The sequence below is a fragment of the Alosa sapidissima genome, chromosome 10 (assembly GCF_018492685.1).
Source record: "Alosa sapidissima isolate fAloSap1 chromosome 10, fAloSap1.pri, whole genome shotgun sequence".
NCBI classification, from domain to species: Eukaryota; Metazoa; Chordata; class Actinopteri; order Clupeiformes; family Clupeidae; genus Alosa; species Alosa sapidissima.
The window spans coordinates 31,550,432-31,573,703 of NC_055966.1; the positions used below are offsets into that span (position 1 = coordinate 31,550,432).

The following is a 23,272-nucleotide window of genomic DNA, read 5'->3' on the forward strand; positions in this document are numbered from 1 at the left end:
ATGATATACCTATTATATTTGAAAACACCTTCCAAACTTGCCCCTCTACTACCAATCAACTACAGTAGGCTATTCATCAAACATCTATCAACAAAAGAAGCAAACAACAAGTACCTGCCTACAGTATGTTCATAATTATAAGGCTATTACAATGAAAATAATAGTTATGTAACGATTTGATAGCGACACACACAGTTGTCCAATCAAAAGGTTTATTAGCTGAGAACGAGAGCAGGGACACAGACCCAGAACACAATGCAAACAGGGCAGGTCAAGTAGACACACACACTACACATACAGGGGAGGACGCAGCCCCCCACACAAAAAGGAACACACACGAGGGAGAACTAAAAGGGAAACTTGTCACAATAAAGACGCTAACTTTACACTTATAACTTAGGAGATATAAAGACATAAACCCCAAATGTTCACCCCCGTATCCCAGCATGCCCTGCGTGGGAGAACGCTAACAAGGTCTTGTGCGCTGACGTTACAGTTATATATGGTAGTAGGCAGACAATCTGTTTTGTTTTGTGAGCAAATACATTTAGCAAGTAGTATATAAATGGAATGGAATAAAGCTCCTTAAAAATTAGCACGGAGGTCTGATTTGAATGACAGCTAGCTGAACCAATAAGACAACATAATTACCATTAGAATGTAACCAAAAAATCCCAGCTTAATCCTGGCCATAGCTTGTTTTGCAGATACTTTTTGTTTCCTTTGTTCCCTAGAGTTGGGGAGGCTACCTATTGCACGCTATAAACAGCACAATCTACTTGCAAACTAGAGTTTGCTGTAGCGTTTGTTTTTAACAACACAGCAACATTGCTAGCAACACAGCAACATTGCTAGGATAAACAACACATTCCACAAACAACATTACACATACCTTTGATGCATTGCAATGTGTATGAGTAATTGAAATGGACATTCACATTTGCTAAGCAGTAAAAGAAGAGTAAAATAGCACAGCTACTTACTGCAAACACATGGGGCAGCCATCTTTGTTTTCCAATTAGTAAGAACTCTCTGCCGAACGTGGGGGTCCTCTGCTTTGTACAAGATCGCCTCTCGTCAGACCACTTGAAATGGGTGTGTCGTTGCATAATTTTGCGTAACTTCCAGTTTTTCGGACAACTTACCACTCATAAGACGAGAACGATGGACAACGGGATTCATCTGGGGTGCGTTTCCCAAAAGCAGATGCATCTTCTGGGGTAGCGTCACTGCCAAATCTAAGTTGACAGATACGTTAACGATACAGAAAATACAGTGTTGATATTTGGTCGTATTTTCGTCACATTTTAGTAAGACTTAACAAATATGCTCTTCTTTTTTAATTTTCCAAAATTAAAAAACGTGATATGTGATAATATGAAGCTTAAGTGTTAGTGCATGAGTGACTCAAATCTACGGCCTCACATTTGGGAGGCAAGCAACCCAGTCTCTTTTTTCGAGACACGGGCAGAGTACAGAGATTATGTAGTGTGCGATTAAAACGTTCGCACTGGCCATTGCCAGCTGGGTCGTAGGGCATAGTGCGTGATTTTTCGACTCCGTAGAGCTGGCAAAGTTGTCCAAACAAAACAACGACCTTGGTCAGAATGAATGCGAGCAGGGACACCAAACTTATAAAACCACTCGTTGACAAGCACTTTTGCCACGGTGGGGGCCCGCTGGTCCTGTGTGGGGATGGCCAGGGAATATTTACTGAACACATCAGTGATGACTAAAAGATTTTCCACACCTAACCGTCCACTAGTCCACTTTCGAATCCACTAGCAATTTATCACTTGACTATTACTAATTAGCACTCTGGGACAAGGCGTCCGAAGGAGACAGAATAGACAGGAGATCTCTGAAGACTGCTGAATCTTTATTCACCGTATTGCAGTGATAATCCAGTCTAAACAATTGGTGGGACCCCTTGTCATATCATGCATAAAAATTATATGCAAAACTGTCTGATTCTGTTTTTTTTCAGTTACCATTACCTCATCCTCTCGCTCTTGACCGTCTAGGCCCAGTGTCACTGTGCACTCATTCACCCCACTCTTTGACACCTGGCCTGGTCTGCTTAAGATGTGTACAGGCCTTGAAGTCTCATAATAATTGCAGTAATATCAAAGTTTATAAAAAAAACATACATGCATCCTTTAAGTCATAGAAATCCACCACAAAACCTTCCCTGAAGTTGGCTGTGATGATTTGTATTGAATAATATATATTAAACATATTTTTAAAATTGTGTTAAAAATCAGCGAATCATTTATTCACTGCTTTCTACATGCTGAACTAGACCAAACCCTTTATGTCATCATTACCTTAATATAACCAGTTGAATATAATGTTGAATAACAGATTAAAATAGGCAATATATTTTGATTTCGAAAACTTAAATGCTTATATACTGTATATGCTATATGCTGAACCAGAGCAAACACTCAGTACTTAAATGTTACTGTCGTGTGTTATGTTGTAAATCCATGTACTGTCACTGTAATCATGTGGCATAACAAGTTGAATCTGACTAAATAGACATTGTATTTGCTAAATACTGTATCTGTCAAACTTGCATATGTGCCAGAGGTTCAGTTATGTTTCATGATCAAGAACAGAGCATATTTCCTGCCAAACTGTTGGCTCTACCATCACATGCCTCTTTGTTACTGGTTGAGGCTCTGGGACCAACCAGATCACATCTTCTGGCCGATACCAAATAACATAATCTCTCATTGGCCAGAAAAAAACTTGTTTTTGCCAATATGACTCTCACCAGAGCACAACCCTCAGGGTCCACATCCTGTATAATGCCGGTGTAAGGATCCCCGACATACTGTACCACACCAACTTCCAATCAGTGCCTCATGCAGGTCTATGATGGGTTGAGTTGTGCTGGTAAGTGTGCTTGAACTTGGTGATGCCAATGCAGTCTCCATGTTCTGTGCTCCCAGTATGTTGACTTTGTTGAGACCAAAATACTGGCAATGATGGGGATCTGCACAAAAGCAGCTGAGAACTCGCCAAGAAATCTCCCCCTGTCTTGTAGAGACAATCTATTAAACCTATCTAATTTGAACGGGCAGCCGTGTCCTACTGAGCTAAATTTCCCTCACAGGATCAAAAGATTATATATACTTATACTGGTTAGTGCTTTGGACTTGGAACCGGAGGGTTGCCGGTTCGAACCCCGACCAGTAGGCACGGCTGAAGTGCCCTTGAGCAAGGCACCTAACCCATCACTGCTCTCCGAGCGCCACTGTTGTTGCAGGTGTAACCTGCGTTGTGTTGAACCTGCGCGATTCAGCCCTGCACACGCCTGGACTCGAACCCGCGAACAGCAGCACCTCGGATCGGGAGGCAAGCACGCTAACAATTGAGCCAATAGCCCAGGCTACTGGCTCGCATGCCAGCAGCACTCTTGAGGCGTCGGGGAGTGAGGTTTACCAACGTTCCACAAGCACAGCTAAGCTAGCTGGCATCCGTTACACAGGCAGCTCACTGCGCCGTGATTTGGGTGTGCTTACCCTCACTGTGTGTTCACTGTGTGCTGAGTGTGTTTCACTAATTCACGGATTGGGATAAATGCAAAGACCAAATTTCCCTCACGGGATCAAAAGAGTATTTATACTTATACTTATATGGCGATATTGGTCCAGGATTAACATTGTAAAGACGGTGCTGTACCAACATTGTAAAAGACAACATTGTAATGACGATCCTGGACAAATATGACAATGTGGGTCCTGGTTCAACATTGTAAAGACAAGTATACTTATAGGTAAGTAAAGACGGTCCTGGACAAACGTGACAATGTGGGTCCTGGACCAACATTGTAAAGACAGTCCTGGACCAACATTGTAATGACGGTCCTGGACAAACATTGTAATGACGGTTCTGGACAAATATTGTAATGATGGTCCTGGACAAACATGACAATGTGGATCCTGGACCAACATTGTAAAGACAGTCCTGGACAAACATTGTAATGACGGTCCTGGACAAACATGATAATGTGGGTCCTGGACCAACATTGTAAAGACGGTCCTGGACCAACATTCTAAAGGCGGTCCTGGAACAATATTCTAATGGCAACGTCGCTCCAGGACCATGTACAAACAAAAGCGACTGCTTTAGCCTATTACCAAGGTACATTAGTAGTCCAAAAGTGTGCTCCTTAGCCAGTGAACTAACATTACACTGGCTTGGCCCTTCACATACAGTAGTTGCATGCTGCGCCTACCTACTGTAATTTGGTAGCATAAATGTATGTTCCGTAGCCTAGCCGCTAACATTTGCAAGAATAACAGCGGCCTCAAGATTGCTAAATGAGCTTAAAACTACTCTGTATCCCTTCAAAATAAGTTATTTAAAAGATGCATAGCCACTGAATTACCTAGGAAGCTAATGTATTACAGTAAATGTATGTTCCCTAGCCTGGCAGCTAACATTAGACAAACATGGAACCAAGTCAGCTAAAACGAAAATAAAAAAAATCTAAGGTGCAGATTCCACTCAGAATTATTTTATTTTACAACTATTTTACACATAAATATGCAAGGACCTACCTGTATTTAGATACAAGTTATGGTGACCCACTGGTTGTTTCTGGAGGGAAATTTCAAAATGGCAATGGGAGAAGCAGAAGGCTCACATTGATGACATCACAAGGCTGTGATTGGTTAAAGAGTTGTTGGTCCAGAACCATCTTTAGAATGTTGGTCCAGGAACAACTCTTACGTGAACAAATCACTGTCACCCTATAGCAGTGGTTCTCAACCTTTTTTGAGCAAACGCCCCCCTGACCTTACTTTGATCCTCTGGTGCCCCCCCCCACACACACAATTTAAAAAAAAACAAAAAAATCACCCCTGGGTGGGCTATTAGGCCACTCACACTCATGCTATATTGCTTAAATAAAAAAACGAGCCAATTTCTGTGCTGTTTTGGTTTCTTCTGGAATTATAAGAAAATGTCCCTAAGCAATAGGAGACTGTTTGGGTAAAAAAAACACTACCACATCAGCATTGGTTGTAATGATTTTTTTTTTTCCACATTAAATGTAGGCAACAAGACGTGTCATTTTATCATGGACAAAAATCAAGTGCACATCACGTGAACAACATATGCACCGTAACAATCCAACGGATTAGCAACGGTCTTTTCGTGGAGACTACGCTCAGAGCAGCTGCAGAACAACAGCGAGCGGAAAACGGGCTATAGAGATGACGATAGCTGGGGCTGGGGAACGTGAGTCCGGGCGTGTGCAGGCCCGAACTGCACTGTATGACCACTGAGCATAGATAAACAGTAAAATGTAGCTGGGACGGTAGAGGGGTTAGAAACCCATGAATGAAAATAGCCTATTTATTTCAGGTAAGCCTATTTTTGCACCAAAAATATGTGAAAACCATGAAAGTTTAAAATGTAAAAAAAAAAAAAAAAAACCTCTCACGTTCCCAGCGCCCCCCTAGGTAGTACGAACGTCCCTGTTGAGAAACCATAACCTATATGTATAGCAAATTTCCTACTCGTTCGGATCGATTCAGTGGATATTTGAAACGGGAGTACTGCTGGATTATCCTAGCCTTGTGAGACCATCCTGATCTCGCGAGCTTCAGGTTTTCACTCGCAGATCAGTCTGGCAACTTTCCGATAGAGAAACTTTGGAGCAGTTCACCAAACGAACGGCCAATCAGCGTTGGTTTTGAGGCAGGTTTAGATGTGACGCAACGAACAACATGACCGCATCCACAGATGAGATGAGCATAACTATCGCGCAAGTTTTATTAATTCGAAAGTATTCCTGAGTAAGCTGTGAGTTATGAGTCTCAGCCATGCAGCTGGGAGGAATGAACGACACAGAGATCCTCCACGGCTGATTCCAGTTCATAATGGAGGAATATACTTTCTTCAGAAGTATAGGGCCTACCGTGAAAACTTGATGGGAATTGTCGTTGATTAGGTTCATGTCACATACAAATGGTCAGTTAAAACATCTTAACGTTAGTTATATTACCTAACTACCTAACTTGTATGTTAAACGAAGGCATTAGAAGAACACTTTGTTCATCTAATTGGTTGATTTGGCCCGTCGATAAACAACAAAGGTGGTGATAGACAGATGGTTTATCCAATCAGCTAACCAGTATTTCCGCCCCTTCCCAAAAGTTCTCCAACGGAAAGTTCCCAGATGGATATGCGGAGCAGAGTCAGGTTAGTATTATCCCTCTTGGGGTGGGGGGTGGGAATAATGCTCAAAGGAAAAGTGTACTGTAAAGACCGAGGACCAGTTTCTCTGTACGTTATCTGAATGATTTTCCTTTGAGAAATAAAAAGATTTAAAAAAAGAAACTTGTTAAAAAGGGCGGCTGGCCCTTTAAGACAGCTATGGACTGAGCGGAAAGTGCTTTCTGATTGAGAACTTTGGCAGCGCGAGCTTGCAGTGCCAGAGAGAAGAATATCAGCGCAGCTAGGAGTTGTCCGTTAAGATTTAAAGTTGAAGTTTAGTTAACATGTCTTAGCCATTTAGATTGCTGTTTGATTCAAGAAGTGTGCGTTCCTAAAACAGTGAGTAATGCTGTCATGTCTTGTATGTTGATGTTAATATTTAGACGGTAATTTCATGCTGAATGTAAGTTTAAATGTCGGGTGTCAGTTGAGTGAGACGTTACCGTTTGAATGTTTGATTTAGTAACGTATGCCTAGATAATTATCTGCCAAGTGAAATCGCTAAGTTGTGTAAATGTAGTCTTTATGTAGTTGAGGTAATTTGTTTGTATTTCAAGTACTCATTATACTTTATTGTATATTTGTTTCTTGTAGACCACACACACAAGATATAGTCCTTTCATCAAACCCAAAGGCAATCTCAGTTGTAAATCATGCCTCAAGAATAAAGGATATTCACTTTGGAAGATCACAGATTCATGTGCATTCATATTAAGGGTTCTAACCGACTCTCCACAGAGTTCTGAAATATTCCAATCAGCATACTTAAACACTCTAAAACAAAACTGGAGTACAATAATGAAGACGAGGACCTTGTCATCTCCTCGCCTCGTCAGAATTGGTTGTTAAGACCCTGATCCATCACAACATTGTGCTCTTTCACCTGCCTGTTTGCCTTTTTTTTTTTTTTTGGCTTTATGCCTTTTAATGATAGGACAGTGGAGAGTGACAGGAAGCGAATGGGAGAGAGAGCAGGGGTGGGAATCGAACCCGGGTCGCCGGTGTACGGTGCAGGTGCCCCAGCCAGTTGGGGCCGGCCGTTTGCCTTTTTTTAAAGTCTTTCATTTACAGTTTGTTTGAGGAGACACTGTGAGCATGTGAGTGTTCTGAGCAGCAGGTTGTGAGCATCTCTGTTTCTACTCCCATATGGCACACTTAGTTAGTGTGCCTTAGTTCTACTGGGGTCGTTCTCGCTCTCTCTCTTTCTCTCCATCTCTCTATTTTTCTCTCTCTTTTTAAATCATTTTTACTTTCCACCATTAATTTATGCAGCAATGTTGTCTGCAACAAAGACTGACACAATGAAAAAATGGAGATAATAAAACTTTTATTTGTTGAAAGTGGAATGTGACAAGTGTTTGTGTCTGACCAAAGTATTTACGAACAGACTGTGACTGCCTCCCCCTTAAAAAATATAACAAGCCATAAGCCTTTCGCCAGTGACCATGCGTTTTAGACTGTCACAATAGGGCCCTTTTGCTTCATTGTCAGAACACCCAATGCCAGATACAGTACTACAGATCCTGCTCTAATCAGTGGAGGCAAATCCAGTTAGGCTACTTAAAGGAGATTACCACCAAGAGTATAATGTCAGCCATGTTCATACTTCATAGTGAAGTCAAAACCTTGCAATATGCAATCAATCAATCAATCAATAAAATGTATGAATTAAAAGCAACATAAAGGCAAATTGTTTTTTACCCACTGCCGTCACTTGTCAACATACTGGGTAGCCATTTTACATTATTTTCAATGTAGGGTTCCATGAAATTCTATGGGACTTCAGTCAGAGTGTAGCCACAATTAGGCAGTTTGAGGCAGTTATTTTAATAAGGTAAAAAAAAAAAATCACTACATTGTGTTACTTTAATATTACTTAGTAGAAGCTTTAGCACACCTTAATGCTTCTTGAATTTCCCCTTGGCGATCAATAAAGTATCTATCTATCTACATATCTATCTATAAAGAGAAAAAAAGTTCACATTCAGTCTGGGACAATACAGTTTAATGATAAAAAAAAAACTAAAAATGTAACAGCTTTACAAAATAGCAAAAAGGAGATAAATACAAAAAGGAGATACAATTATTTGATTATATTTGTGTCAAGGCTACATCTGGGAATTTCACATCAATTCTTGTTTATATAGTAATAACCTCAGAAAACCTGTGGATACATGGTCAGAAGGCTAATCAAAATGTAACTTAAAATGTTTAACATTTGTATTTATTTGAGATAAGGCGTAAATCAAGCAACAACAAACAAAGTGAGACCTAGTGCAATTGACGACTTGGATGTGGGCAGACTGGGCATAGTTGGATATCCAACCATGCCTTCCTACAGGTCGGAATGAGACATACTTGGAAGTGTTCGGGCAGGCTGCCTTTTTTTCTAGCTCCTCCCGGCCGAGACTGGCAGATCCCGTTTATATAGGCTATGAAGTCAGCTGCAGTTCATCCTGAATGAGCCTTATCAGAGGTGCACTGGCAACTTTATCGGTGGGTTTTAGAATCATCTGATTACATTTGGACCTCCAGCCAAGCTCTACAGAAGACTATAAATGTAAGATGAAGCTTTGTGAATTGAAAGATAAATTACAGATTGACTGATGAGTTTTGGTTTATTTGACCATCAGTTTTAAAACTTCGAAAACAGGCACCTTATCTTGGAATTCTGCCACTTACCACCTGACTAGAACTGACACTTGACTGTATAAAAACAGCACACACTGATGCACTTTTTCTTATTATACTTTACCATCTAAATTGTTTTATTTTTTGAGGAATTGTTGAGAGAATTGTTTTAAAAAGCTTTAAACTGTTTACCATGTTGTAAGTTGCTTTGGCTAAAAGGCGTCAGCCAAATGTAATGTTATGTAATGGATAGACAATAGCAATATATCAGAGTTACTGGGTCCTCGACTGATGGCCCACAATATAAACAAGGCTAGTGTGTCATACAGTGAACGTTTGTTTTTAGGTTTTTGCTAACCATCTCACCTCCTCAATATTATTAACCTATTTTTGAGTTGTGTTTGTTTTCTGTTTTTCTTTCTAGTTGATTTGTCACTGGCAGGAGGTCATCATCCTGCACTGCTGATAACTAGTGTACCAGTATTTTTTACTTTGTGTATTGTTTCTTTATTTTGTGTATTTAGTTTTGTTTGTTTGTGTTTCACTGGCAGGATGACATTCTGACAGCTGCTGAGAGCCAGTGTCTCAGCCATTGCTCTATTAGTTGTTTGGTTGGTTTGACTATGTGGCCCCACTAATTTCCCCTACCTATTCATTGTCCTTTCCAGGAGCTGAGTGCCTACGATGGAGGGACTGCTGTCTTCATGATGATAGTGTCCCTTGTCCTGTGTTCTGCTTTACATCACGGGTGTTGTAGTCTTGACCATTGTGTGTGTGTGTGTGTGTGTGTGTGTGTGTGTGTGGGCATGTGTGCTGTGGTGTGACCTCTTCCTGCATCCCTTCATTACTGTAGTTGACCTGCCTCTCCACTGGTAAGCCGCAGCTTCAGTAATCACTGTCATTCCCCCTTTATTGTGTGATTCAGAGTTTTATTGTTTGTATTTGATAGATTTTGAAACTGGTATACACATTTCCTTGGGTGGAATTCCCAGGGTGGCGTAGTTGAGTTTTATATGCGTTACTACCTACACCCAACCACCGGTTGCAACATTAGCATGGCTACCACATTTTTTGTAAAGCTTGACCTGCCTTCAGCAAATTAGAAGTGTCTCTGAATACGAAGATAATACAAAGCAAATGATTTGAGAGTATTCCTTCCTCATAGAGTGTCTGGTTTGTCCAGATTCCTAGGTGCTCACTTGTGCATTCTAGTCTTTGGCTCACCAAACTGGTTTTCAGTGGCATGAACTTGATTTTATGTCAAGGAAAGTGTGATGTGTGTCTATTTGGGGGGCAGCCGTGGCCTACTGGTTAGTGCTTCAGACTTGTAACTGGAGGGTTGCTGGTTCGAACCCGACCAGTAGGCACGGCTGAAGTGCCCTTGAGCAAGGCACCTAACCCCTCACTGCTACCCGAGCGCCACTGTAGCAGGCAGCTCACTGCGCCGGGATTAGTGTGTGCTTAACCTCCCTCTGTGTTCACTGTGTGCTGAGTGTGTTTCACTAATTCACAGATTAGGATAAATGCAGAGACCAAATTTCCCTCACGGGATTAAAAGAGTATATATACTTACTTTATACTTATTTGTCCTTCTACATTTTTTTTAAAGTGTTTTCTTTCATCACATTAACTCTTTCCCAGGGACTACAAATGTAAATGAGCACCTATGCAACCTTTGTGGGCAAAAACATCACCAAGAGTCGTTTATCGTCGTTTCGTTGAATTAGGCCCACAACACCTCCAGAAGGCTCAACAGTGGTATCTCAGTGGCATCTCAGACCTGCCTCCAGGCTCATGGTGGGTTCTCTACCAACAAATACCAACACATTCTTCGGTCATTCCTCTGTGTTGTTGTGGTCATTTATGAATTGATTAGCAACATAATCAGCAAACTGCAGGCCCCTGATGCAGGTATAACGACAAATACCAACACATTTTCAGTCAACACACTTAACTACAGCGTGCATGTCTCAGTAGGACTAGATAACATCACAGGGGTGGAGTGCTGGAATGTACAAATGCCTTTAAGTGCATTTCAGTTCATCTTGTTTTGAAATAATACCTGAAAATTATGTTGAGTAAGTGTGATTTATGTATACGTCACACTTGACCCCTCCGGAAATGCATACTGGTTACAAAGATTGTCCAGGGTCCAGATTACTCCCAAGAGTATACTGTTGGCATGTTCATAGTGAAGTCAAGTCCTTACAATATTCAATCAATCACTCAACCAATGAGCCAATCAATCTAAAATGTATGACTTTAAAACAACATCAAGAAGAACTGTATTTTACCCACTATCATCACATACTGGGTAGCTAGTTTACATGATTTTCTTTTTTTTTAAAGTATATTTTTGGGGCTTTTTGCCTTTATTTGTATATGACAGTAAGGAGTGGGAGAGAGAGAGATGGGGTGGGATTGGGATATGACCGCAGGTTGGATTCAAACCTGAGTCCCCATGGGCACTTGGACCCCTACGTGGTATGGGCGCTGTAGCATGTTGCGCCACAGCGACTCCCTGTTTACATTATTTTCAATGTGTCGGGTTCCATGAAAGTCCATGGGACGTCAGTCAAAGTGTAAGAGCAACATTTTGCTCTTTGCTAAATCAATGTATAAACCTCGGTTAATAGTCAGGAAAATATGGTTGCTTCAATATTATCCTTCATTTTGTAAGTCGCTTTGGAAAGAATCACCTGCTAAATGTAAATGTATTGAAACAAAAATGTCTTGAAAAGAATACTGTTTCAAGCAGCTTTATTGCTCCTATTTGAGGGCAGGTACTCTCCCAATTTCAGTACAGTAGGAACCAAAATGGGCCTGTTGAGTGAGATGGTGCCACTGGTTTTACCAATGTCTTCCTGCCTTTGACCATGATGGAGGTGTACTGGCTTACATGGCAGGGAAAGGCTGTAGTCAGTCTATGAGGATACATGTTTTAACGAGAGCTATACAGTCATGTATTTTCCAAGAAAAGTTAGAAATGGATTTTTATGTGTCAGATGTATGGCATGGAACTTCTGTGTGTGCCATAAGACAGGTATTCCTCCTCTGACGCACGCCACTATGATTATAATGCACGTTTACATAACAACCACATGGGGGGTGCTATTATGATTCATACACTGAAGTCCCCTTATTTTGCATTTCACTTTAGTGTGTGTGGTGGGAGTTATATATTGCACCCCATGGACAACTACTATTAATACTACTACTGATTAAAAAAGGTCATAGGTTTAGGTGTCTTTCTGGCAAAAGATACTTTACTTTTGAGAGCTGCCAATAAGGCTAGTTTTAGTTTCAATCAAAGGTACTTTTTTCACTTGTAAAACAAAACCTTTCATTTTCAGCTCAGGCAGATGAATACAGTTAACCTCAGGGTTATTCTCCCCCCCCTCAAGTGAGCCATTAATCATGTTATGCACAGCAGGACCAGAAACTGCTCAAACTTTGCACTTGAGGTTATTGCCTCATATTGTTTCAGTGTATTTCTTTTTCTCAGTGCCAAAAATGGAGGCTATTGCAACATGTAATGTGTCCATTCAAGCCCTGTGTTTTGGTAACACTCTCCTGCTGTTACCATTTAAAAGAGCATGAATATGGAACAATGATTGAACATTTTAGCAGATATACTTCATAGGTGTCCTTGTTCCTACAGAAATTCCTATCAGCCAATAAAACAGCATATTTCTTCTCTCCGGGAGATAACGTTGGACTATGAACCTGTGAGTGGTAGGTTTAAAATCTCATTTCTGTAAGATATACTGGAAGATGAGACACATTCAAAGTATTCTAGATTTAACTCCAAAAGCCTTTAACACCAGTTTCTTTTGAATAATGATATATTTTCTCAAGTGTACAAGAAAAAAGTGATGCCGTTCACTCACTGAATTGTAGTAACATTTATGTTGGTATTTCTATTAGCTATAGTATAAATAGCTATAGTACACCTTGCTAAACGCACAATTTGGTAAATTATGTTATTGGTAATTTGTTCAGTTGTGTTGTGTATTATAATATGTAATTCATCACTCTGTCTTCACTTATAGTGCATAGTCTTGTATGGTTAATTGTATGAAACAAATACAGACAACTACAGTATATTATAACTGAATCAATGAAAATAGACATGCATGTGAAAGAAAGGCCATACAAGCTTATACATGGATGGCAAGATCATTATATTTTGCAGTATTGAATGTGTACACCTCACCAAGCGGTCCGCCGCTTAAAAAGAGGTGAAGAAACACATTCTATATTTAGTTTGCTTAAAAAATACCATGAACACCATGAAAGGAACTAAATCAAAATCTCCAGGCTCAGCATGGTTTGGCCATGAGGATGCTCTTGGCTCTGTGAGCCTCAAGCCATTTGCGAGTCAGTTGACTCCAGAGTCCAAAGTTTCCTTTCATGTATTGCTAGAAAATTGGACAATTTCTTCAAAATTGGACAAAAAATTGGATAAAACATTCTTATGGTGTTATTTAGTAAATCTCAAATTCTTTGTGAAGGTATTTTTCTGGTTTTGCTGTAATGTAAAGCTTAAATTTGTGTACAGCACTTGTTTATGTTTAGGTTTATGAGCTGCAGAATGCCATCTGAATTGAGAGTGGACTGAATACCTGCATGGTAAACATGAAATCTGTTGATGGGGGTGTTGACAGTGCACTCTCGTACACTAATGTTTATAAAAGCAAATACAAAACATTTGGAACATGCTATGAACTGGTATCATATGTTTAGGATCAAATTATCAAAACATACTGTGACTCAAAATGTAAATGTCTTATAAGCCTTTTAAACATTGCTATACTCCATTAACAGCTTTAACATTCCCATGACAGTTAACAGTAGAGGGGCCATGTGACTGTCAGGTGCAGATCTGAGAGGCCAAGAAACACTGTTGTTCACTGCACTGTACCCCCTCAGTTGCATAGTCCACCATGGTGCTAGATATGTGTCTATTGCAGGGTTTGTGTGCTACATTGTGCATCCTTACATTGATCATGTAAAGGCATTGCATTCAACTGGATGGCTATTTTAAGTGGATTTATATGATTTTTCATTCATCCAGGTGTTAAGTTACACATCTCAGACATGAGGGTTGTGCTGCTGGGAAACATAAAAGCTGGGAAGAGTTCATCAGGAAACACCATCCTGGGCAGAGAAGAGTTTAGCACCTCAGGAAGAACAGCTGAGTGTGTGAAGAGAGAAGGACGAACAGCATGGAGAAACATCACTGTAGTGGAGGCACCAGGATGGTATTATAACTGCACTGTAGAGCAAACTACTGAACATGATAAACAAGAGATGGTCCTCAGTGTGTCTCTGTGTCCTCCACGACCCCATGCACTACTCCTGGTCATTGATGTGAGTATGCCATTCACAGAGACAGACAGAATAGCAGTGCAGGAACACATGGAGCTGCTGGGTGAGAGAGTCTGGAGTCACACTATAGTGCTGTTCACATATGGGGACTGGCTGGGAGACACAAGTATTGAGCAGCACATTAAGAGTGGAGGAGAGGCTCTGCAGTGGGTTGTAGAGAAATGTGGGAACAGGTACCATGTTGTAGACAATACGAAGAGAGATGGTGGCCAGGTGACAGAGCTGCTGGAGAAGATAGAGGAAATGGTGGCAGGTAACACTGGTCATCACTTTAACTTTGATGCAACGATTTTAAAAGACCTGAAGAAGAAGAAGAAGGAAGAAGAGATAAGAGCAAAAGAGAGGAAGATGAAGGTACAGAAGCAGAGAAAGACTCTCAGATCATCAGCAGGTGAGAGACATTTTCTTCTGTTGAACCAACACATTAACAAACTCATTCATTCATTCAACATCATATAATCACTCTTTATGTCTCCCCTAATAAACACACACAAACAGACACACACACACACACACACACAAAACACTCCTACTTCCCCACACACTCATACACACACAGGCGCACACACAAACAAGAACACCCCCCCACACACACACACACACACAGGCGCGCACACATGCAAGCATACACACACACACACAGGCACACACACACACACAGGCACACAACCTTTTGTAAAGGGGATTTTCTATTACAGAAAAAAACATGGCGAGGTGCATCATTATGATACATAATGTTCAGTCAGTGTGTTTTGAATGGCATGATTTCTGTGTCCCAGTGGAGTTCCACATATTTCAGACATGAGGACTGTGCTGCTGGGGTGCAGGGATTTGGGGTGTGATAATGCACTCTCACACACTCATGCTTTTACATTTCAATGAAAGATGTCCTGAACACGCTCCATATATACTTTTTAGAAACAAATGACTGAAGGTTACTTTGGTTTGGAACATGGGGTTTCTTGTTTAGTCCTGCTACATATTGCAGTTCTCCCTTAATTAGCCTCTTAATGAGTTTCAATCTGCTCACCTTGTGCAAGTATGACATCATATTCATCTGCTGTGTTAAACCCTATTACTCACTCTGAGTGATCACTAGCATTAACATTCCCATGACAGTTAACAGTAGAGGAGCCATGTGACTGTCAGGTGCAGATCTGAGAGGCCTAGAAGCACTGTTGTTCACTGCACTGTAGGATCCCCTCAGTTGCATAGTCTACCATAGTGCTAGATATGTGCCTGTTGCAGGGTTTGTGTGCTACATTGTGCCTCCTTACACTGATCATGTAAAGGCATTGCATTCAACAGGATGGCTATTTTAAGTGGATTTATATGATTTTTCATTCATCCAGGTGGTGATTTACACATCTCAGACATGAGGGTTGTGCTGCTGGGAAACATAATAGCTGGGAAGAGTTCATCAGGAAACACCATCCTGGGCAGAGAAGAGTTTAGCACCTCAGGAAGAACAGCTGAGTGTGAAAAGAGAGAAGGAGAAACAGCAGGGAGACGCATCACTGTAGTGGAAGCACCTGGATGGTATTATAACTGCACTGTAGAGCAAACACCTGAACGTGATAAACGAGAGATTGTCCTCAGTGTGTCTCTGTGTCATCCAGGACCCCATGCTCTACTCCTGAACGTTAGAATGGATTGCTCATTCACAGGGAAACACAGAATAGCAGTGCAGGAACACATCGAGCTGCTGGGTGAGAGAGTCTGGAGTCACACTATAGTGCTGTTCACATGTGGGGAATGGCTGGGAGACACAAGTATTGAGCAGCACATTGAAAGTGGAGGAGAGGCTCTGCAGTGGGTTGTAGAGAAATGTGGGAACAGGTACCATGTTGTAGACAATACGAAGAGAGATGGTGGCCAGGTGACAGAGCTGCTGGTGAAGATAGAGGAGATGGTGGCAGGAAACAGGGGCTGCCCTTTCCAGTTGAAGAGTATGGAGTTACCTCTCTGCCGTTAGTATAAATATTGTTCATTCTTTGTTTTTGTTTTTTGTTTTAAAAGCAAATACAATCCATACTAAATCTCATTTTAAGAAAAATCCATTTTAGAATGTTCACTGCTTACTGCATTCATCTAATGTGTTTGTTTTGTATGTATTTGTGCAGTGAGAGAGCACACACCTGATGACCGCTCTAGGAGCAGATCTGGTAACGGGTCTGATCTCATAAGGCGCTTCAAGCAACATTCTGTGGCTGCCTCCACTCAGAGTTCTGGCTACAGCACAGGGAACTCAATAGAGAAGAGTGGATCTGGAGAGATGGAAACTGTGAACCAAAGAATCAGAGCACGTGTAGGTGATGACCTTCCTCAACAGAATTTAAACTTGAGACCAGAACATGGAAAAGGACATGCAACTAAGGAGAAAGGTAAGTGTACAATTTTAATTAGAAACAAAAAAGAAACAAAGAAACACATTTTGTTTCCTATTGTTTTGTTGTTTAGTCTCTATTCAATGTCAATACATAGAGTATGTGATTGACACTAGTGTAATACACCTATATTACAAATGGATAATCTAACATATGAACTTTTGGTCCCATGTTTTATGAACTGAGAGAAAATATCCTGTAGTTGTTCCATGTTCAACGAAAGCTTATTTCAGTCACATCTTTGGTAACTGTCATCCATGGTAACATTTTACAGTCAGGTTACATCAATTGTCATGAATTCATGCATGAATTAATTATTCATTATTTATGCATTATTTCACTCCTTATGATTCATCAGGAATTGACATGAGTTTATAGTCTGTCATTCATGACCTCTTGCATGAACAACACATCAACTAAAGCATTAGGTACGATTTATATTATTTATAATGATGTGCCCATCATACCTAATGCTTTAGGTCAGTGGTCCCCAAGCGTTTTCTTCCGAGGGCCAGCTCACTATGCCTGGCTCTAAGAGAGGGCCACAGACTCGGAGTATATCAGTAACCATAAATAGCTTAGTGCTGTGAACAACAGCAGTCTATCTTAGTTGAATTTTCCATTACATTTAATCTATTGCAATTTAATACCATTGTTAGCTGTTTATGTTGCCATCATGCCATATCAGTGTAAAATGTGGCTCAAATGAAATAATACTGATAAAAAGACTTTAGCATTCCCAAAAGTATAAGCAAGGAGTCCCAAAAGTATATTTTATTCAAAATGTGTGAACTTTGAACTCTGTGTCTTTGCATACACAGCTCATATTGTGAACAAGTAATATCCTACAAATAATTCAAATAACTCAAACTATGAGAGTTTTATGAAGTGCTGGCAAAAACATCTGAAATGACCACCATTCTAACTTTCACTCACCTTGAGAACCTTGTGAATTGTGAATTTGTATGAAACGAGTTTGAAAAAAAAAATAGAAATAATTATCCCAGAAAGTCCCAGAAATATGACTTGAATAGAAGTTAGCTAGTTATTAACAATTAATTGATAAACTTTTAGAATACTTTGAGCACTGATGCAGTCAGCATAGGCCTCTTACATGTTTGCAGGTAGGCCTACATTTCATTCCATTTTCGATGGCAAACGCAAAACAGCTCCAAAACAACCACCAGTGGACAAAAAGAGTATTACATGTGTACTGTTAAGACTTGCCATAGAGAATGAATGGGGGAAATTACGGAGGTTATAGTTTGACAATGTCGTACTCCCGTGCAGGCCAGATGCTATATACTACGGACATGATGAGGTGGCGGGCCGTAGTTTGGGGACCACTGCTTTAGGTGATGTGCTATTTATGTAGGAGATCACAAATGACAGACTATGAACTCATGTGAATTCCTGATGATATTAAAGAATGAAGTAATACATAAATCATGAATGAATTAATACATGAATTCATGATAATGCATGTACCCTTACCGTAAAGTGTTATCGCATACACAATATAAGGGGTTTTCACGACATGTCATCAGACCGTAAGTTGCCATATTGGATATGTTCTACATCACAACAAAGTACAGGCACTTTCAAGTAAATCCCGAATGTCGTCAAGGAAAATGGTTAATTATTGCCGTGTTTTAGGTTGTACCAACAGGTCAGACTGAGAAAAATATTTGCAATATTATCAACTTCCAAAAGTTCAAAAACCAGGGAGAGGAATGCCAGAAGTTATCAGAGGAAAAGAGGGGCTTGTGGTTGGACTTCGTACTGCGTCTTCCTCACCCAAGTCGTAGGGATCTGCACCGCCAATAAACCGTAATTTCTCGAAATATGGTGGTCCAAGACCATCCCTACATGCCTTTGCATCTTGGATGCGTTGTGATAAACCTTTTTGTTGTTTAGACATGGCTACATTGACTTAAAGTATCCAAAGCGCACAATACTCCATTGTACTCCATTCAGTTTTTTACACCGAGTGCCTCCAACATGACCTCACACCCGGGTTACCGACATTGGTGCAAACCCCTTTATTGCAACTCATTGACATATTTATAGAAATAGAAAAAAGTCAGTTTAGTCTATTGGGTTGTTTCCTGTTGGAATTATATGTTTTGATCAGTGCAAAATACATTAGTATCTCTTGAAAAGTTTGATGTGGCCTTTGACTTTACCATGTTCTCATAGTCCCAGAGAGCCGGAAAAAAATGTGTTTTGTGGATGCCTCTACAATAACTGTGAACTACAATAATTTAATTGGAAGAGGAGCATATGGAGCAGTTTACACAGGCTCATACCAGGGAACTCCTGCTGCTGTAAAGGTCTTGCCCATTGGAGATAGTTCAGTCATTACAAATGAGTTTCTCATACCTTTGTAAGTGTGTCTTTATCTAAAATGTATTCTGTATTGTATACTCAACAAAAATATAGACACATTTGTTTTCGCTCCTGTTTTTGATGAATTGAAATAAGCACATTCTGTGAGTTAATTTATCTTGAGGGGGGTCGGCAAAAATATGGAAGGGGCCGCAAAATTATTTTTCTAAACGTTTTTAGACAAGCATGTTTAAACCAGGGATATTCAGGAGCCCTAGATGTAGGCTTACAATTCACAGTGTTTCCATAATGTTCCTCTGAAAGTGGATTCTCTGTTAAAGGGATATTCCACCATTTGGGGAATTACACTCATTTCCCACCTCCCCTTGAGTAAAACTGTTGAGTTTTACCTTGAATCAGATTAGACCGGTTATAGGAGAGATGCTAACGGTCTAATCTGTTTCAATGAGCTGGAGCTAAAAGTGCTACTGTCAGACTCGGAGAACGGCTGGATGAACTGGGGAAAGGTAAAACTCAACAGTTTAACTCAAGGGGAGGTGGAAAACGAGTGAGGGGAGGTGGAAAATTCCCCAAATGGTGGAATATCCCTTTAATGCCAATCTTTACCTGTGCCTCTTGCAATGATTAGCATGATGATGCAGCCTTGTTTTGCCACAGGAGTGCCAGTTATACATTGAATGAGTGCTATTTATCCATTGGAAAATAATAAATCAGATTGTTAAAGGCTGCCATTGACAGTACCTTTGGTGATGACATAGCCTAGCTATGAAAGAAGACATTTTCAGCCTCTGCCACTAATGTCTATCTCGCAACATTTTACAAAGTGAAACAAATTTTTTCCCGTTGGAGAGAAGGGGGTCGCAAGACTTGGCCAATGTTTTTTGAGGGGTCGTCAGACAAAACATTTAAGAACCACTGGTGTAGTCTAGGTGATATGAGGGACTATGCAGTACCCACTTAAAAAGCATCACCATCTCGGTATAATTAAAATAGGCAAGGATACGTATTAACATTTGGGGTTGATCACAGTATACCCTACAGCTAACTACTACATCACATTATACCCACTACAGCGACTGCACCACTGTTTTTATATGTCTCTTGATATGTCATACTTGTTGGATGGATGGATTATCTTGGCGAAGAGGTCACATACCTAGGTTTTTGTGTTCATAGAAGATATATCTTCCATCTTTTGCTTCAATTCATGGAAACTCTGAACGAAAGTGTTGTTTTATTTTTGTTCAATGTCATTTAAATAGATTTTACAGTTAGTCTACTTTAATTTGTATTTATTATTACAATATGCATGCAATGACAAAATACTTTTTAACTACCTTAATACAATCAGTATACAGTGTAAGCATAATTAATTTCCCTTTGATCATATACTGAAAAAAGCCAACACTGAATATTCTTCAGGTATCTGTCTCACCCCCATATTGTGCGGATGATGGCTGTAACCAAAAGTGAGACACAGATTCTCATTGTTAATGAGCACATCCATGGTGCCAACTTACAGCAAGTTATTTACCAAGACACTCCCATCAAGGTGAGACATGATGTTTCCTCTATCTAGGTAGTAGTAATAATAGTGATCGCCGTATAATATGCACATCATAATAAAGAAAAATATTTTTATTATTACACTTACACAGTTACAGCATGAGGATAAGCTGTTTGTGGCTTTAGAGATTGCTATGGCAGTTGAGTACATACATGGAAAACAAATCATCCACCAAGATCTGAAGCCAGCAAATATAATGGTAAGTTTAATTTTTCATGCTGGTGTGTGGTTTTATACTGTACTAGTGCTTTAAGAAATACCATTCATACAAGCATTCTTTAATGACAAAGATGAAGAACCGGAGAATTAAGACGAATAAGTTCCCAAAACTTTCCTAAAAAATTTACATTTATTTATTTGGCAGACAATTTTATCCAAAGTGACCTACAGTATACAGCAATTAACGCTGCATCATTCGTAGTTATAACTTACCGTAGCTCTACCCTAATGTTAAGATTTAGCCTATACTATACCAGGGGTTCTCAAACATTTTGGGACCAGGGACCTCTCATACAGAAGAACATTTTCAAAGGACCCCTTCATAATTGTATTACACATTAAACATCTTACATTTCTGGTGGATGTATTCTTCACCTTTTCAAACTGAACAAATGTGTACTTATCCAGGTGCTTTGTAATCAGTGGCACATTCTTATGTCTAGCTTCATGGCTTCAGTAGCAGCTGAAAAGTCATGATGCTTTTTGACCTTCCATCACTGTTCTGAAAAAAAGCTGAATATAACTTTACTCATATTATTTACTATATATGTAGCTAGTTTGGACTGGTATGGTTATTTAAGTTGACCTCTCATTATTTCTTGTTTGAAGATTGCAGCAGATAACAGAAAGGCCTATCTCACTGACTGGGGCTTGGCAAACTGCAAGGGAACCATCTTAATGACAACAGGACTTCACACAGGTCCAGTGGGAGGAACCCATCCCTACATGGCCCCAGAGTGCCTAGTAGAGTGTGAGAAATGCAGCACAATGTCAGACATGTGGTCTCTTGGCATCACCCTTCTGGAGATGTTCACAAACTCTAAACCTTGGTCAAGCAATGACCTGCAAGAAATACGTAAGCTTCTTTATGATCGCCAGAGTCCTCATGCTCTGGCTAAACTACAGCCTGCTCTTAAGGACATTTTGAAACCATTGATTGAATATAAACCCCAGTCGCGCATGAATGTCAAAGATCTGGTGATACGGTTGAAATCAAAAGTGGATCTCACCAAAAGATATGGGTTCAAATGGTAAAGACAAGTGAAGGATCAAGCAATCTTTTGCAGGTGTTGTATATAAGGTGTAGTCTAGCTAAACTAAGACCTCTAGGCCTAATTCATTTTCACCAAGCTTATTACTTTGTGTATGGCTGACCTCATTGCAGTCATTTTGACTGTACGTTATAAATAGGAAATGTAATCATATTTTTGTAATTTTTGTCAACATTACTTTCCTCCAGATGTTGATCAAATGTATGCTGTGCTGTGAGTGTTTCTCAGTTTCTCAAATTTCTCAGTTCAGTAAAATAAAACCATATGCAGTATGGAGTTCAATGAGCACAATGAAATGCTAGACAATCATTATTGAAGGCTGTGTACCCATGACATGCGTAACCTATGGCATTTTCCAATGCATGGCAGCACCCAGACATGGGAAAAACTTAAGTGTTAGTGTTTCACTGGTTTAGTCACAGCTTTCCTGGAGAATACATGTTTACAGTGTAAGAACGGAAAGGGTTTGATCTGTAAACTGCCATCCTTTCACTTTTGGCTCCAAGTAAGAATTTTGTCCTGTGCCTACTTCCTTGATTAAAGAACTAATGAGATATTATGAGATACAATATTTTTCTGTGTCTGTCTCTGTTTGCTCCAAACCACATCTTTGTCAGTATGTGGGTTTGAGCACATATGCAAAGTATTTCACAAGGAAATCTGGCTGAGAAGAGGCCACCACATGAGCTTGCCAACTCATGGGTACAGTAGATCAACTACAACAACAACTACAACACTACAAAGTCACATGACTACCAGTGGGGTATACTACGAATCTCGATTAGTGGGTTAGCGAGGTATGTTGCACTCAAAGCCAGGGTATGCTGTGACACGAAAGTGGATCTGTTTTAGCGTCGCTATATCACCATGGCACCAAGTTATAACTCAAATCATGTAATCTACCGTCCACTGACCAATCAATTGTCTTGAAAAACAAAGTTATCTCATGTGTAGGATTCTGTCATGTATCTTACAGGTGGAGCTCCGCCTCTACAAACATTTTGGATCTCAAATGCGCTTTAATAGTGTTGTGCGTGCAAATATGCCACTATGGACGTGCATACAACATCTGATGACAATCGATTTATTTTATGTTATAGGCTAGACTATAAAATGACCGCAGTGTAGATTACACTATTGCTCATAAATGCGGAAGTAGCCTAATTGCTTTTAATATAGGCGATCTTGTGCGTCGCCACGTTTCACGATTGGCCAACGTCATCCTAACACAATGTTCTCTCTAATATAAGCTGTGCGCGGCCGCGCAGACCAGTCGAAGTGGCCGCGCAATAGATTTTTCAGACCGCAGAAACGATTTTTTTTCAGGGGTTAAAAATCTAAGCATCAACGGCGATGTAGGCTAGGTAATAAACATTTAAAATACTGACATGTCTGACAACCAAGCCGGATGTAGCCTAAGTTAGAATGTTTACATACAAAGT

The 23,272-nt window shown here is 40.2% G+C and overlaps 1 protein-coding gene and 2 long non-coding RNA genes across 3 annotated transcripts; all 3 read left to right on the forward strand.

Annotated features, from left to right (window-relative positions):
- Positions 1-6,439: 6,439 nt before the first annotated feature.
- On the forward strand, positions 6,440-7,574 carry LOC121720305. The gene is made up of 2 exons (XR_006034496.1): positions 6,440-6,573; positions 6,829-7,574. It is a non-coding gene; the product is annotated as an uncharacterized LOC121720305 (long non-coding RNA).
- Positions 7,575-10,512: 2,938 nt separating this feature from the next.
- Positions 10,513-14,170, forward strand: LOC121720320. The gene is made up of 3 exons (XR_006034511.1): positions 10,513-10,662; positions 12,527-12,600; positions 13,943-14,170. It is a non-coding gene; the product is annotated as an uncharacterized LOC121720320 (long non-coding RNA).
- An 8-nt stretch (positions 14,171-14,178) lies between these two features.
- Positions 14,179-22,370, forward strand: LOC121720031 (GTPase IMAP family member 8-like). Its single transcript, XM_042105865.1, has 7 exons — positions 14,179-14,647; positions 15,609-16,226; positions 16,380-16,640; positions 18,843-19,029; positions 20,415-20,544; positions 20,651-20,758; positions 21,388-22,370. Exons 1-7 carry the CDS (start codon positions 14,179-14,181, stop codon positions 21,811-21,813), a joined length of 2,199 nt encoding a protein of 732 aa, XP_041961799.1. The 3' UTR covers positions 21,814-22,370.
- The last annotated feature ends 902 nt before the right edge of the window (positions 22,371-23,272 follow it).

Bases quoted from the DNA above. Each gene is read 5' to 3' on its own strand.
- LOC121720031 (XM_042105865.1), top strand. From the start codon at position 14,179: ATGGTCCTCAGTGTGTCTCTGTGTCCTCCACGACCCCATGCACTACTC. The intron at 14,648-15,608 runs GTGAGAGACATT...TCATTCATCCAG, and splicing joins GACTCTCAGATCATCAGCAG to GTGGTGATTTACACATCTCA. The intron at 20,545-20,650 runs GTGAGACATGAT...ACACTTACACAG, and splicing joins ACCAAGACACTCCCATCAAG to TTACAGCATGAGGATAAGCT.